Here is a 16,352-nt window from a genome sequence, read left to right on the forward strand (position 1 = left end):
TAGGTGAGGGTCGATGACTCTCACCAGCATAGGGAAAAAAATTGGAAAGAGAAAGAAAAACGAAAAATTAAAAATTTCAAAAATATATATTAAAAAAATTCCAGGATAAATTAAAAAAATTCAAAGATATTTTTCCAACTATGTCACATCAATATTTCTGACATCTACGTTGGATTTCTGCGAGACAAATTGCTAATGGCACTCAAGTGATCGATTTTTTAAATTTGTGGCACTCAAGTGAGTAAAAAAAGTTATGACACTCAAATGGACGCCGTACACAAGTTATACCATTTCGGGTGTACTTATCCCTCGTACATATGAGGAACTTAATTGAAAAACAAGAAACTTTTCGGTTATTGGATTACCAATAAGAAAAAGTTCACGCCCTTTTCTTTACGCGAAAGATACTGGGGGTTACATTAAATAATAACATGCTAAGAGTTCATAATTGACAGAGATGTTCACGTGAAGGTTAACGTTTCAGCCAAACCCCGTTTTCTAATTTTCTCTTGTTTGGTGAACAAACTCCGGAAAATTGCTGCCTTCTTCGCCTAATTGCTAGGGCCACTTGCCGCAAATGCCAATAATCAACTAGACAGAAAATCGCATGTGAAGTTCAACGACATCTAAGCAATCAAGAAGCTGATTTTTTTCAAAGCCTTAGAAAAATCACAACATTCCAAATTGAACAGAAATCCTGGGTCTATTTAAGTAGCGTCTCTGCAGGAACTTCAGTCGTGCAACCCAATAATCCAAGTGTCGAACATCTCTCTCTCTCTCTCTCTCTCTCTCTCTCTCTCTCTCTCTCTCAAGCCCTCGAAGGTGTGCGCCCTTTTCAAATTGAGTTGAATCTGTTTGGCAGTGTTGGAAATTTACGCCCACTAAGGGCTAAATTGATTAATTGCCATTATTGTGATAATTGATTGCAAATTAATGGGATTTATTTCCTATTCAATGGCATGAAAGAGAGAGTAGATCTTCTACGGAACGTATGTTGTTATATTAGCAATCGTAAGAAAACTCTCCCAAAATCTCTTTGGAAAAACTCTCTCTCGACGGATTGGCTGATCCGGATCGTTTCTCATCTGCGATTGGGGCTCTTAATCTGTGGCTATCGAGGTATGTTCATTATTCGTGATATGATTCATAGATCAGTGATACAAGTCAATTCTTAGACATGTAATTCAGTTTAATCCGTTGTATATTTGTACATACATGTATTGGGAACCGTTCCCTTCAGTAGTATCATAGCAGTTGTTCTTGTTTCCCGATCGTTTTGTGATAATTCCGTAGTCTTTTTTAGCGCGAAAAACCTTTTTTTCGTTGTTACTATTCATGACCCGTTTGTGATTTTTTGTGCGATAAAAATAATTTTTTAACACATCAATGGAACGGACTCGGCGAGACGAGTATTTTCGATGGTCGCCCATTGAGAGGCGACGTCGAGAGTAGCCACACGCGCTGCCATGGGATCGGGTTCTCGACACAACGGCGAAACGATGTCTTTTTGTGAAATTTAGTTCAACGAAAATGTATTTTGAGTACACAATCGGGGGCGTCTCATCAAGACTTTCAAGGGGTAGATCGTCGCTGGATACCTCCGGAAGGAGCCGCACGCTCCAACACACGCCGATGGGACGCACTGCGTGTGGTATTCATGCACCCACGTGTGCGGCACGTGCAAGTTCCCTTAAATGCGTTTTATCCCCATCCCAAACTTGGTTTATCCCTATCCTAGAATCGGTTTAACCTATTCCAAATCCAGTTCAAGATATTCCAAACCTGGTTTGGTTCTTTCCGACCCGGTCTAGGACCCGACCCGTTGATCCAATCAACTGTTGACTGTTGGCCGGTCAAACCGAATTTCTCAAAATTGCAATTTGGTCCCCGATTTTTTAGAAAATTACAATTTAGTCCTTAAATTTTCATAAAAATTTCAATTTGACCCCCACAATTTTTGGAAATTTCAATTTAGTCCCAGGACTTTTCATAATTGTAATTTAGTCCTCAAACTTTTGAAAATTACATTTTGTTCCCTAAAGTCAACTTCAACCATTGACCACGCGTTGACCAAACAAGCCGAAGCTTTAAGCGGCTCGTACGGAAGCATATGAGCTCCATTGGGGGCGTGTGAGGTACCGTTGTGTTCGTTTCAAAATTATATTCAATTTGATATATTATTTGGATATGTTTTCTGAATGTAAAATTAATAAAATGCATATAAAACCCATTTTATATTGGATCTTGTGACATCCCGTAATCCAAGCAGTCGGACCTTTAGGGGTTTCAAAAAAATAAAAATTTTGGACGTTTCCTCATCCTGGGTGCAATTCCTTCGCGGTTCGCCCCAAAGAGGTTCAGGAAAAATAGATTTGGACTGGATATGGGAAAGGACCCATTTACCCTCGAAAAATACCCCATTTTTAACTTGGAACGAAGGGTATTTTGGTCATTTTACCCCTTGGCCGAATTTTGACTATTTTTGGTGGAGAAAATCACCAATTTGTCCCTCTTGACTTTCAAGACACCAAAATATCCCACCCAATAATTATTTTAACCTATATTAATTATTTTGGCTTTCTTCTTCTTCATTTTTCAAGACCCCTTTCTCTCTCTAGCTCACTCCCTCTCTTGGCCGAACTCACCCTTGCTCATTCTCTCCCTCATCGAAAATTCTTCAAACAACCGCCGGTGTCGCCTTGAACCGCCGGAGCTCGACTACCGCCGTGAGCTACTCGGAGTCGCCGGATTTCCGTGGGTTAAAGCCGGTCAAGAGGAGTTGCCGGAGCCGCCGGATTAGGGTCAAAATTTTTCTTGGTTTCTCGCCGGAAAACTTGCTAAAATAGTGGTAAGTTGGTCCCTAACCTTATATTAGGTATCTAGGATGCTAATGGACTTGAGATTTGGTAGATTTGGGTGGAAAATTGGTTGTTTTTGGCCATTTTTATGCCTTGGCCGAGAATGAATATTTGGAGGAGAGAGAAAGCTTGTTCTTGCATGAATAGTAAAGTCAAGAAGATAATAGTGGTCAAAGTTTAACTATGGTTACTTTATGCCCTAACTAGAGTTACTTTATGCTATAGTTTAATCATGGTTAGGTTAGTATTTAACTCTAGTTAATTTTTGAACCATGGTTAGTTAATATATTAACTAGGGTTACTTTTATGTGATATAAAGTTGTTATGCCATGGTACTAAATAAATGTGGCATTAGTACTATAGTTTAGTACTATAGTAGAATTATTTTATATGTTAGAAAATTATTATTGTTCGCCCGTGATAAATTTCCACGTTGGTATAATTTTAATGGTACGTGATTTATAAATTGCTACGTTAGCGTAATATGGTCGCATGACGTGGATTGGATACTATGGTAGTGTTAATTGATCGGGTAGTATGAATTAATATTTGGTTTAGTGTGGATTAATCGGGTGATCCCGAATTATTAATTCTCTAACGTGAGTGAATCACGTGGTCCCGATCTATTCTGAGAAAATGAGAAGGGTCGTATTCAATCAAGTCGTTCGAGGCCAAAGTGAGCCGTATTCGTCGATTGTCCGAGACCGAGGAAATGTGAGGGTCGTATTCAATCAAGTCGTCTCGAGGCCAAAGTGAGCCGTATTCGTCGATTGTCTCGAGATCGAGGAAATGTGAGGGTCGTATTCAATCAAGTCGTCGAGGCCAAAGTGAGCCGTATTCGTCTCGATTGTCTCGAGACCGAGGAAATGTGAGGGTCGTATTCAATCAATTCTGCCTCGAGGCCAAAGTGAGCCGTATTCGTCCGATTGTCCGAGACCGAGAAAGTAAGAAAGTCGTGTTCAATTAAGTCGTCCGAGACCAAAGTGAGTCGTGTTCGACTAATTGTCCGAGACTTGATCCGGTCGTGTTCCTATGTGTCCGAGACCGAGATCCGTGGGTCGTATTCCTATGTGTCTGAGACCCTGGTATTTATATAGAGCCGTGTTCCATAAAGATCCGAGGCTCAATGTTATGAACTTATTTGATGGCGGTGGAGTAACGTGGAATATTTCTGGAGTAACGTGGAATATTCTGGTGTAACGTGGAATATTTCCGGAGTAACGTGGAATATTCTGGAGCGACGTGAAATACTTCCGGAGTAACGTGGAATATTTTCGGAGTGCCGTGGAATATTTTCGGGGTAACGTGGAAATTTTTGGAGTAAGGTGGACATTTATATTATGGCCTGGTGTGCTAAAAACGGGCCCCGGGAGCACGTAGAATATTTTATTGTTAGACTGAGGCGTGGAACGCCGAAACGGGAGTAACGTAGAATATTGGAGAAGGTGTGAGAATTTTCGGAGAAAGAACGGAATTTTCTGGAATTAAATTGTGGAATATTTGGGAAGAAAGAAGAATTATTGGAAATTGTTCACTGAAAAATGTGTCTGGAGGCACTAGAGCCCTAATCTAGGATTAGGGGCTAGCTTATCGAGATTTTATCTCACCCCGTCGTGGGTTCGTTGTTTTTCAGACCACCCGCCTCAGCCATGAGTGTTCTCGCCCGGGAGATTCGGTATTCCCTAATGTCATGGTACCGGGAGAAGATGGGAGGTTGTAGAGCCATCGGATGCGGAACAGCCACCCGAGCTTGACGAGGATGAGCTGGAGGCGAGAGATGATATAGTACCGGATAGCGAGAACGAGGCCTAGGGTAGTTGGCCTCTTGACTTTTGCTGGCTGTTTTATTTGGGATGTATAGTAGGCTTCGACCACGTAATCTTTTTGTTTTAGTGGTCATAGGCTTGTACAGTGGCCTCCGAAGCCGTAGATTTGGAAAATTGTATAGAACGTGTGGATATGTATATAAGTTTGTTTTTACCGTCCCAAGTCATCGTGATGGTAATTGTTTCTGTACGGGGATTTGTTTTTGCTTCCGCATGAATTTGTTGGCCTTTGGATCCTGGAGAACTGTACATAAGTGTGGCCAGGTGGGATGTCGATGAGCTCGCGGGGTTCGGGTCGTGACATCCCCGTTTGGAGTGGTATCAGAGCAAGGTCTGCTCGATCAAATGAGATTGAGACTTGGAGTAATAAGGAGTGATGACTTGAGGACGATTAGATATTGGGACCCTTAGGATAAGACATTGATTTCTCAATCTTGAGGATTATAGGCTTGAACTTGTATTGTATTCGAATGGTTCTAGTATCGTTTTATTTTATTAGTAAACTTGGGTGATGATATTATTGAGGTTTATAAGCGAGCAAGCAGGAAATTGAAGAGTCCTAAGTATGGATTTTGAGGTTGTACATGTGGTTGAGGTTAATAGATGATTGCTTTTGAATAAAGAGTCAGTTGGATTATATGACTATGATTATGGTTTGTCGGTAACTCAACTTGAAGAATATGCTAGAACGTAAGCAATGGATCTATGAGATGTGGCAGTCATTGGTGGAATTAGAGATCTTCCGTAGATAAGAATCGATCTGGAAACTACTATGGTACGTCGAGTAACGAGGACAATCGGGTGGTGCTTGTATTTGTGGCATTAAAATGAAAGTCGAGGGATGTGCACGCGTGAGCTTATCACTATCAAACCTAATAAACTGTTGCTTGGTATGGGACAAGTTGACGGGATACCTATAAACCGTAATGAAGCATGGTATGGGACATGTGGAACGGGACTTCCTCCGTAGATGTATGACTTGGGACAACCCGCAACGACTAGGTCCGATGAGGGCGGGGAGTGATCGCCGGGACAGAGAGGTCCGGACAAGGAGCGGCTCCCGACAGGCTTCTAAGATATCAAGGAGGCAGGAATGACCCGGGCCATAAATTGAAAGGGAAAGTCTAGGTATCGGGTTAAGTCTGATCTTGATTAAGAGACGTATTGCACTAAGTTGATCCTCAAGGTGAAATTTCAAAATTTGCTTGGCATTTGTGATGGCGCTTGGGATTGGCATGATTAAAGGCTTCGTGCTGGGCAGTGGATGCCGTTATGTAGTTGGCATCATGTGATTGTTATGGTAAAAATCTAACCGAGAGATTAGACGACGTGTGAGGTTCATACCCCGTTGAACCGGTATCTTCCGAAAGTGTAACAGTCTATTGTGTTCGTATTAGAGGAACATGTGCCTTTATAGTTAAAGTATGAGCGACCGACTCATTGAAGTAATGTCTTGAATGATTGCTTGATGTTGGCCTAGTTGAGGCATGCCTAGTAATTGGTGGTTAATTGAGAAATTGCCTCGTTGAGGCCGACTTGATAGATAGTCACCGGTTAAGGGTGACTTGGAACCCTTGGATAATTGGCCGGTAGCCGAGAGTTACCTAAGAACCACTGGGTGGTTGATTGCTGGTGACAGATAATGAGAGGAGCATCCTGGAATTGCTAGACTCGAGTAGATGACTTAAGTCTTTAATTCCTAGAGGGAATTGTAGTGGTTCAAGTGCCATAAGAACCTAATGAGGTCGAACGACCGCAGTATGGTCACTAGATGAGCATTTTGCTCGAGTATGAAAAATATGAGAAGATTCAAGAACCGAAAGGAATCATGATAAGTGAGCAAAGATGAACCACGAGAGTATGAGCGCTGGAAGAGCGTGTGGCTCGAGCTTGTAAGTTGTGCGAGACCCTAGAGTTGAAGGGGTCAAGAGAACCTTGAGAGGAATTTGAAATTCGATGGGTAGGCGACTCAAGAAGGAGCTGCCGTTGTTGCCCAAAGCAGATAAGACTGCTACTGTTGATTGTGTTGTTAGCAAAGTGAGCTCGTGGGAAAGACGATAGAGAATGGAAAAGAAAATTGTTTGAAAGAAAGCTGCGGAAGGATGCATAAGAGTGAGATTGATTAAGTTTGATGGAGAGAGAGTGAATTGAAATTGCCTCCCTCTAGATTGAGGGTTTCGTGAGAAAACCTTAGAAGTTTTGGGTGCACTAAAGAAAGAAAGTGACCCTGGCGGTGATTAGCCTTAAGAGGCTATTGATGATTGGTGAAATGTCACCAAATGAAGAGTTTTCCTTGCGGGCATCGTACCTGTCTAGATCGCCTTTCTTGAGTTGTTTAATGGAAGTACCTTCCTGGGATTGCTTGAGAGCAAAGGTTGTGGGGATCCTAATAATCTTGCAAGGATCTGAGGACAATCGACCAATGTGAGACAGAGTTCTCAAAGTCGTTTAAGCATATGTTAAATGTGGTCAAGGATCCTTTGAATAAAACCCGAAGTCCCCGAGTAGATTTGAATTCGGGAGCCCTATGGCTAGTTGTTATTCCTGAGTCCGAGGAATTGTAATAGATTTTAATGAAGGGAGCGGATGATTGGAAGACATATGAATAAGAGAACCCTTGCTCATGGATTTCGAGCAAATAAATGTTCATTATGGAACATGGAGCGTGCTCGCGAGAAACGGCTATTGCCTTGGCGTAAGACTCGTAATGAGAGATTGATGTTTTGTTTCTTCCGTCGTGAGGAAAATTAAGGAAGAAGTTATGTCAATTGTTTGATCTTGTTGAATAAAATAGAATTAATTAAGGATGAATCGGGACCACTGGAAGTGACATTGTGTGTTATTACCCTAAAGAGTAGGGTGTCGTTCTTAAAGGGGTGATTGGACCATGAGATGGTCGTGGAGGGAAAGGAAAGTGAATGGACTTGATAGTCCTGGTTATTTGTAATTTTATTGATTGGTTGAGCAAGCGAAAAGAGCGTCTAGAGTGTAATTACAAAGTGACTTGAGGAAGTCAAGTTGCATGTTCAAGTGTGGATTTATGGTGATTAAGGAGAAACCTCGATTCCTTGAAACCTTGTCACCCGAGGTGATTGAGTCTCCGGAAGAAGAATATCGAGTATGGTGGCATCTAAATCCTGAAGTACAAACTCTGTAGTTGACATAGACTCCAAGATTGACGTCCCGTGGAATGGGAAAGACGAGGGGGATTCGAAGTAAGAGAATGCCACTGAAGTGTATAGTTTCCTTCATGGGGAAAGAGCCCTAGTGTGGAAGGAAGAGAAAATACTAACTGTCTTAATATTAAGATCGAGTGTCAGAACCGAGAAAGAGGACACAAAACTTGGATGATTCCTAAAAGTGAAGTTCAAGAAACTGTCTTGTAGATGGCATTGAATCTTAGGACATGTCGATGTCCAGTTGAATGAATGAAATCAAGATAGGGTTGCATTAGTTGGTTGTGAAACCAAGAGGGCAAGGCAATAATGCTTCCTAAGGAAAGAATGACGAAAATGAACAAAATGTTGTATGGTCCAAGTGGAGACCCTTGACAACAGAGGGTCAAGGTTTGAGCTCTTAAGTAAGATGTATGAAGAGCAGTTTGAATGTTCTACGTCTAGTGATAAGAAACCGATGATAGTCAACTTGAGTATCCAAGTAATTGGATTGGTTGTTACCGTCTTGAGAGACGATGAAGGGACTCATTTAAGGAGTCATAAGAAACATGGACAGCTTTTAAGAGTATCTTATGGACTATAAGGAGATGCTCGTTGTATGCTAAATGAGAAGAGAACAAATTGTAGACCTGATGTGGCAAGATTCCTCGGTTATGAAATTTGTGGGAAATGAAATCCCTGTGGAGCCTTTGAGGATTGGAATGAGTGATGAATCGACTAGGGTCGATTTGAGTTGCCGAAACTTAAAGTTTCTTGGGATTGATGGATTGTTATAGACAGATTGTGGAAGGATTCCCCATGGGAGCTGTCCCATTGATGAAATGGGCTAAGGACGAGATGTAACGTGTGAATGAACGTGAAAAGAGTCTTTGAGGACTTGAGTCAAGTTGATGACTAAGCTGTTAATGGTGTTATCGTTTGAATCAAAGGGATCAAGAGAATCATAATGATGTGATGTGGAAGGGAGAAATTGAGGCGTAACAAGGCAATCTGAAGATGGTTGTGCGAATAGGCTGTGACAATAAGACCTTACGAGTTGGAATGCTCAGTGTATGACTGGAGTTGGTTTGCTAATGTCCTCTAGACAAAGTTTGGGAAACATGGTTTGGTTGGAAAAAGATTTTGAATCTATATCTACCACAAGAAAATAAGGTAGTAGTTTCCCGAGAGGAATTGAACGAGAGGCAACGCTAATGTATGAAATTACTTATGGATATGAGAGCGTTGCTTGTATAAAGAAAAACCTCAACGTTATGTGAACTATATGAGGTTGAGAGCACCGACTGCGTAAAAGGGAATTGAAGGAAAGTCACGTGGAACAAAGAGATTACCCAAGTATTATTACTGCGATGCCCATATCGCTAAGGAGGGACGGATTAATTAGTGGATGCTTATAATTGAGAATTGAGCAATGTGTAATTGGTGATAGAGGGACAGATCTTCCCTCGAGAAATAAGAGATTAAACTTCTAAATTGGAAGTTTTCCAATTGGCTAGTTTGATGGCTACTTGAAGCATCAAGCCTGAAGGTCAGAAAGGAATTGAGATGTGGCGATGAATGGACTCGGACTTCTAAGGGTCGTGGAAACGAATAGAATAAGGAGGAAATCCAGACTTCTGAGTACTTGGAAAAGAAACCTCGAAGTTGAGGATAGAAACCTTGAAGCTCAATAGACGAGTGTACGAGTTCAATAGTGGAGAGGAATCTAAAGATATGACCTCATCGAAATTTGAGGGGAGAATTACGGTGTCCAATGAAATGGACTGAATGTTGGATCGATCTTACATGTGGTCAAGGATGAGACATGCCGGCTAAGAAGAGGCATGACCTTGAAAATCGAAAGATTACTATGATCGTTGAAGGTTTTCAAATGGAATTAAGAGCAGATTACTATGAAAGTAATCTTGAACTTGCTTAAGGAGTCGAGAAGGTTACGACTCGATTTGAATAATAGAGGGCAAGTTGATAAAGGCCATGAGTCTTATGCAATGCTTTGAAAAGACCTTCGATCCGGAATTAGAAAAGCTGGATTGTAGTGAGGTATGCATGTTATTCTTGGACCAATAGACAATTGAAGAGGTGATTTGAATACTCAAGGGCATGCTACCAACAGATTTTGCGAATGTCAAAAGGGAAGAGGAAGGTGAACATAGTGGAGGACCAAAGAAAACGAGTTCAAAGGATGAAAACCATTGCTGTTAAGGACATTATCGAAGTGTCAAATGACGACAATGACTACTTTGGAAAGCATGGTAGCGATGAGGCATCAGTACCCCCTAAAACGAGATGATTGGAGAATTGCAAATTTCGAGGACGAAATTTTTGTAAGGAGAGAAGAATTGTGACATCCTGTAATCCGGCAGGTCGGACCTTTAGGGGTTTCAAAAAAATAAAAATTTTGGACGTTTCCTCATCCTGGGTGCAATTCCTTCGCGGTTCGCCCCAAAGAGGTTCAGGAAAAATAGATTTGGACTGGATATGGGAAAGGACCCATTTACCCTCGAAAAATACCCCATTTTTAACTTGGAACGAAGGGTATTTTGGTCATTTTACCCCTTGGCCGAATTTTGACTATTTTTGGTGGAGAAAATCACCAATTTGTCCCTCTTGACTTTCAAGACACCAAAATATCCCACCCAATAATTATTTTAACCTATATTAATTATTTTGGCTTTCTTCTTCTTCATTTTTCAAGACCCCTTTCTCTCTCTAGCTCACTCCCTCTCTTGGCCGAACTCACCCTTGCTCATTCTCTCCCTCATCGAAAATTCTTCAAACAACCGCCGGTGTCGCCTTGAACCGCCGGAGCTCGACTACCGCCGTGAGCTACTCGGAGTCGCCGGATTTCCGTGGGTTAAAGCCGGTCAAGAGGAGTTGCCGGAGCCGCCGGATTAGGGTCAAAATTTTTCTTGGTTTCTCGCCGGAAAACTTGCTAAAATAGTGGTAAGTTGGTCCCTAACCTTATATTAGGTATCTAGGATGCTAATGGACTTGAGATTTGGTAGATTTGGGTGGAAAATTGGTTGTTTTTGGCCATTTTTATGCCTTGGCCGAGAATGAATATTTGGAGGAGAGAGAAAGCTTGTTCTTGCATGAATAGTAAAGTCAAGAAGATAATAGTGGTCAAAGTTTAACTATGGTTACTTTATGCCCTAACTAGAGTTACTTTATGCTATAGTTTAATCATGGTTAGGTTAGTATTTAACTCTAGTTAATTTTTGAACCATGGTTAGTTAATATATTAACTAGGGTTACTTTTATGTGATATAAAGTTGTTATGCCATGGTACTAAATAAATGTGGCATTAGTACTATAGTTTAGTACTATAGTAGAATTATTTTATATGTTAGAAAATTATTATTGTTCGCCCGTGATAAATTTCCACGTTGGTATAATTTTAATGGTACGTGATTTATAAATTGCTACGTTAGCGTAATATGGTCGCATGACGTGGATTGGATACTATGGTAGTGTTAATTGATCGGGTAGTATGAATTAATATTTGGTTTAGTGTGGATTAATCGGGTGATCCCGAATTATTAATTCTCTAACGTGAGTGAATCACGTGGTCCCGATCTATTCTGAGAAAATGAGAAGGGTCGTATTCAATCAAGTCGTCTGAGGCCAAAGTGAGCCGTATTCGTCCGATTGTCTGAGACCGAGGAAATGTGAGGGTCGTATTCAATCAAGTCTTCTGAGGCCAAAGTGAGCCGTATTCGTCTGATTGTCCGAGATCGAGGAAATGTGAGGGTCGTATTCAATCAAGTCGTCCGAGGCCAAAGTGAGCCGTATTCGTCCGATTGTCTGAGACCGAGGAAATGTGAGGGTCGTATTCAATCAATTCGTCCGAGGCCAAAGTGAGCCGTATTCGTCTGATTGTCTGAGACCGAGAAAGTAAGAAAGTCGTGTTCAATTAAGTCGTCCGAGACCAAAGTGAGTCGTGTTCGACTAATTGTCCGAGACTTGATCCGGTCGTGTTCCTATGTGTCCGAGACCGAGATCCGTGGGTCGTATTCCTATGTGTCTGAGACCCTGGTATTTATATAGAGCCGTGTTCCATAAAGGTCCGAGGCTCAATGTTATGAACTTATTTGATGGCGGTGGAGTAACGTGGAATATTTCTGGAGTAACGTGGAATATTCTGGTGTAACGTGGAATATTTCCGGAGTAACGTGGAATATTCTGGAGCGACGTGAAATACTTCCGGAGTAACGTGGAATATTTTCGGAGTGCCGTGGAATATTTTCGGGGTAACGTGGAAATTTTTGGAGTAAGGTGGACATTTATATTATGGCCTGGTGTGCTAAAAACGGGCCCTGGGAGCACGTAGAATATTTTATTGTTAGGCTGAGGCGTGGAACGCCGAAACGGGAGTAACGTAGAATATTGGAGAAGGTGTGAGAATTTTCGGAGAAAGAACGGAATTTTCTGGAATTAAATTGTGGAATATTTGGGAAGAAAGAAGAATTATTGGAAATTGTTCACTGAAAAATGTGTCTGGAGGCACTAGAGCCCTAATCTAGGATTAGGGGCTAGCTTACTGAGATTTTATCTCACCCCGTCGTGGGTTCGTTGTTTTTCAGACCACCCGCCTCAGCCATGAGTGTTCTCGCCCGGGAGATTCGGTATTCCCTAATGTCATGGTACCGGGAGAAGATGGGAGGTTGTAGAGCCATCGGATGCGGAACAGCCACCCGAGCTTGACGAGGATGAGCTGGAGGCGAGAGATGATATAGTACCGGATAGCGAGAACGAGGCCTAGGGTAGTTGGCCTCTTGACTTTTGCTGGCTGTTTTATTTGGGATGTATAGTAGGCTTCGACCACGTAATCTTTTTGTTTTAGTGGTCATAGGCTTGTACAGTGGCCTCCGAAGCCGTAGATTTGGAAAATTGTATAGAACGTGTGGATATGTATATAAGTTTGTTTTTACCGTCCCAAGTCATCGTGATGGTAATTGTTTCTGTACGGGGATTTGTTTTTGCTTCCGCATGAATTTGTTGGCCTTTGGATCCTGGAGAACTGTACATAAGTGTGGCCAGGTGGGATGTCGATGAGCTCGCGGGGTTCGGGTCGTGACAGATCTACTCTGAGGTTATGTGTCCATTTTGAGCTGCTATATACTTCCAACGAATATATGACAACGAGCTCTCATAGTATGCTGGTCGCACGGATTATTTGCCCATATGAACTTTGCAGTGAGAAGAGAAAGATAGACGTTTAGCCTTTTATGGAAAGATAGACGTTTAGTCCTTTATAGACGAGTGGGAGATGTTGGAAATTTACGCCCATTAAGGGCTAAATTGATTAATTGCTATTATTGTGATAATTGATAGCGAATTAATGGGATTTATTTCGTATTCAATGGCATGAAAGAGAGAGAGTAGATCTTCTACAGAACGTATGTTGTTCTATTAGCGATCGTAAGAAAACTCTTCCAAAATCTCTCTGGAAAAACTCTCTCGACGGATTGGCGGATCCGGATCGTTTCTTATCTGCGATTATGACTCTTAATCTGTGGCTATCGAGGTATGTTCGTTATTCGTGATATGCTTCATAGATTAGTGATACAAGTCAATTCTTGGGCATGTAATTCAGTTTAATCCGCTGCTCATTTGTACGTATATGTATTGAGAATCGTTCCCTTCAAGCAGATCCGTTTGTTTGACTAGGTTTACCATAACCTTCTCCACTAAGATTGTAAGATTTCAGCCGCATTACAATCTTCATGCCCCGTATAAAGTTTCACTTCGCTTGTGGATTTGTATACATGTTATTCTCTTCATTTGTTCAAACTCCTCATGATTCTTTCTCCATACAATCCAAGTCGTGTTTACTTGTGAGATGAAAGGTGCTAGAACATCCCACTTTGCTTGCATACGAGGTTTAATAGCTTAGTATAGTATAGCCTTTGCATGTGCATGTTGAGTCCCGCCATCTAATAGCTTTTTTTCTGAACTCTGTAGCGCCTTTTTCTCAGGGGAAAGTCGGACATTTACGTAAAGTGTCAAGATATGCCTTCGCCTGCGGAAGCATTCAAAGCCGTGGACGGCAGCGGCCTAACAGTAGAGAGATCCATCCCTATCGCGGTGCATCCGGAATACGAGATGCCCGGAGGCTTCGTTTTCTTAACTAGCATCGATCAGGTGGCTCACATAGTCGTGTCGACCGTTTATTGCTTTGACAGAAGCGCCGAGAATGCGGTAGATGTGGTTAAACAAGCCCTGTCCCAAGTTTTGGTTCCCTACTATCCACTTGCGGGGAGATTAGCGAGAAGCTCCGAAGGGAAGTTGATCGTTGATTGCCAAAAGAAACTAGGGGTGCCATTTGTGGAGGCAGTGGCCAACTGTGACCTCGACAGTCTTGGCGACATGTCGATTCTTCATCCTGATGTCTTGGGAAAGCTTGTTTATAAAGATCCTACGACACAAAATATGCCGGAAATTGCTCCCCTTCTAACTGCACAGGTGAACGATAATTTATGATACTTACCATTTCCCGAAAATACTTCACAATCATTCTTACAATTTACCATTACCTAATTAAATGTCTGTCTTATAAACTTGGAGTAAAAACAGGTAACAAAGTTAAACAATGGTGGTCTCATTCTGGGGATAGCTCTAAACCACTGTATGTCTGATGGTATCTCCGCTATAAAATTCATTAATTCCTGGGCTGAAATCGCAAGAGGCGAGCCCTTATCGGTCGTCCCTTGTCACGACCGAACTATTCTAAAGCCGAGGATGCCTCCTCAAATCCGCGGTCCTTACGATGACTTTGTTCAACTAAGTGATGTATCAAACCTGACGGCCCTCTATGAGAAGGAGCAAATCGTGTACAGATCTTTCCACTTTGACTCTGAGAAGCTGGCAGCAGTAAAAAGAATGGCAACGGCTGGTGGACAGGTAAGGTTGTCGTGTGATAATGCTGGAAATTCAACTCAATATATGCTTAACAACACGAGAACAAATTTGTTATTCTAGAGACGAAATAGCGACTTCTCACAATCCATCTTAATTTTTTGGTCGCTAAAAGACTGGTGTTTCCGAGGTGCACTGATGGTATCTAGTCCTCATAAACAACAGGTGAAGCGCAGCATCACCAGCTTCGTAGCGCTCGCAGCCCTGGTGTGGCGAACTCGAAGCATGGCCCTCAGGATGAAACCGCACCAGCAAACGATGCTCACTTTTCCGGTTGATTTCAGGTCTAAGCTAAGCCCTCAGGTGCCTGACGGTTTCTTCGGAAATGCTGTGGTCTTTCCATGCTGTCTTTGCACCACGGGAGAGTTGATTGATGAGCCAATCTCCTCAACCGTGGAGAGAATAACTGAGGCGATCGAGCGGGTGGATGAGGACTATGCGCGGTCGAGGATCGATTATTTGGATGCGTATGGATTTGAAGAGTTCGCCCTGGGCACGCTGCTAATAAGTTCTTGGACTAAGCTGGATTATGGCAGCTCGGACTTCGGATGGGGAGAGCCGAGGCAGTTCGGGACCGGTAGCCTGCCGGCAAAGTCCTGCCTGTTCATGAGGGGGTGGAGAGATAAGAAGGACGTTGTGGTCGTGTTGAGTCTGCCATTTTCAGCCATGAACACCTTCCAAGAGCTCCTCCAAGTTTAAGTTCACTAGCCACAGTCAAACATCTTCAAGAGAGCTTGTTTATGGTTCCAATGTTGCTATACGAAGCGAGAGTGGTGTGCAAATTTTCTTTATGAGTTGGTGTGACAAACTACAGGTGGAATTTCTAAATAAGTTGAATGCGTTCAACACTTGATGAATGCCTTCCATGTCATCTAATACCCAGTTTATGTAATGCAGTCTTAATGCACCTTATTACTTATGTTTATAATTGATGATATTGAATGGGATGATCAGTATGAATTTGAAACTCTTGTCTTCGTTTTTGTCCTTATCATTGGTTCCTTATTACTGTTTATGATAAATTTAATTGTTTCAATCGGATCACCATAGTGCCAAATTTTTTTAAAAATAATCACTTAGGTGCCAACTCCTATATACTTCGTCGGAAATCTAACGTCGCACTTTTTTTTATTAATATACGATGCTGATGTAGCTCGCCGAAGGTCCATGTGGCAATTTTTTAAATTTTGAATTTTTTATTTAAAATAATTTGAAAAAAAAGATGAAAAATTAAAAAAAATAAAATAAATGGATTACAGCTCAAGCGACAAGGGTTTGTTGTAACCCTCGCCGTAGCCGCCCCACCATCTTCGGCATTGGCCGGCAAGGGTGGGGCATGGCCGGCGGGGGTCGTCGGCCCTTGGCCGGGGCTCGACAACCCCCGTTGGCCGTAGGCGAGAGCCTAGCGGCCCCGGCCTAGATCTAGGCGAGGGTCGCGGGTGGGAGGCATCGGTCCTCGCCCAAGTCTAGCCGAGGGCTGCCATCGGCGGCCGCCGAGTGTCGCCGGCTCTTACCTGCGGCCGCTGGGTGTTGCCGGCCCATGGCCGGGGCTTGGCAACCCTATCGGCCATTGC

At 42.4% G+C, this 16,352-nt stretch overlaps 1 protein-coding gene across 2 annotated transcripts; it reads left to right on the forward strand.

Annotated features, from left to right (window-relative positions):
• The first annotated feature begins 744 nt into the window (after positions 1–744).
• On the forward strand, positions 745–15,741 carry LOC115735530 (omega-hydroxypalmitate O-feruloyl transferase-like). Of its 2 annotated transcripts, XM_048284610.1 has the most exons (5): positions 745–863; positions 13,513–13,558; positions 13,825–14,325; positions 14,437–14,763; positions 14,944–15,741. In XM_048284610.1, the coding sequence occupies exons 3-5, from the start codon at positions 13,873–13,875 to the stop codon at positions 15,475–15,477; spliced, it is 1,314 nt and encodes a 437-aa protein (XP_048140567.1). In that variant the 5' UTR covers positions 745–863; positions 13,513–13,558; positions 13,825–13,872; the 3' UTR covers positions 15,478–15,741. The 2 variants fall into 2 exon arrangements, with proteins under 2 accessions (XP_048140567.1, XP_048140568.1); XM_048284611.1 differs by lacking the exon at positions 13,513–13,558 and having other exon boundaries at positions 795–822.
• The last annotated feature ends 611 nt before the right edge of the window (positions 15,742–16,352 follow it).

This window comes from Rhodamnia argentea, chromosome 8, assembly GCF_020921035.1.
Source record: "Rhodamnia argentea isolate NSW1041297 chromosome 8, ASM2092103v1, whole genome shotgun sequence".
Taxonomy (NCBI): domain Eukaryota; kingdom Viridiplantae; phylum Streptophyta; class Magnoliopsida; order Myrtales; family Myrtaceae; genus Rhodamnia; species Rhodamnia argentea.

Excerpts from the sequence above, each read along its gene's own strand:
- LOC115735530 (XM_048284610.1), top strand. The coding sequence starts at position 13,873 with ATGCCTTCGCCTGCGGAAGCATTCAAAGCCGTGGACGGCAGCGGCCTA. Across the intron at positions 14,326-14,436 it reads CTCCCCTTCTAACTGCACAG|GTAACAAAGTTAAACAATGG; the intron begins GTGAACGATAAT and ends GAGTAAAAACAG. Across the intron at positions 14,764-14,943 it reads TGGCAACGGCTGGTGGACAG|GTGAAGCGCAGCATCACCAG; the intron begins GTAAGGTTGTCG and ends CATAAACAACAG.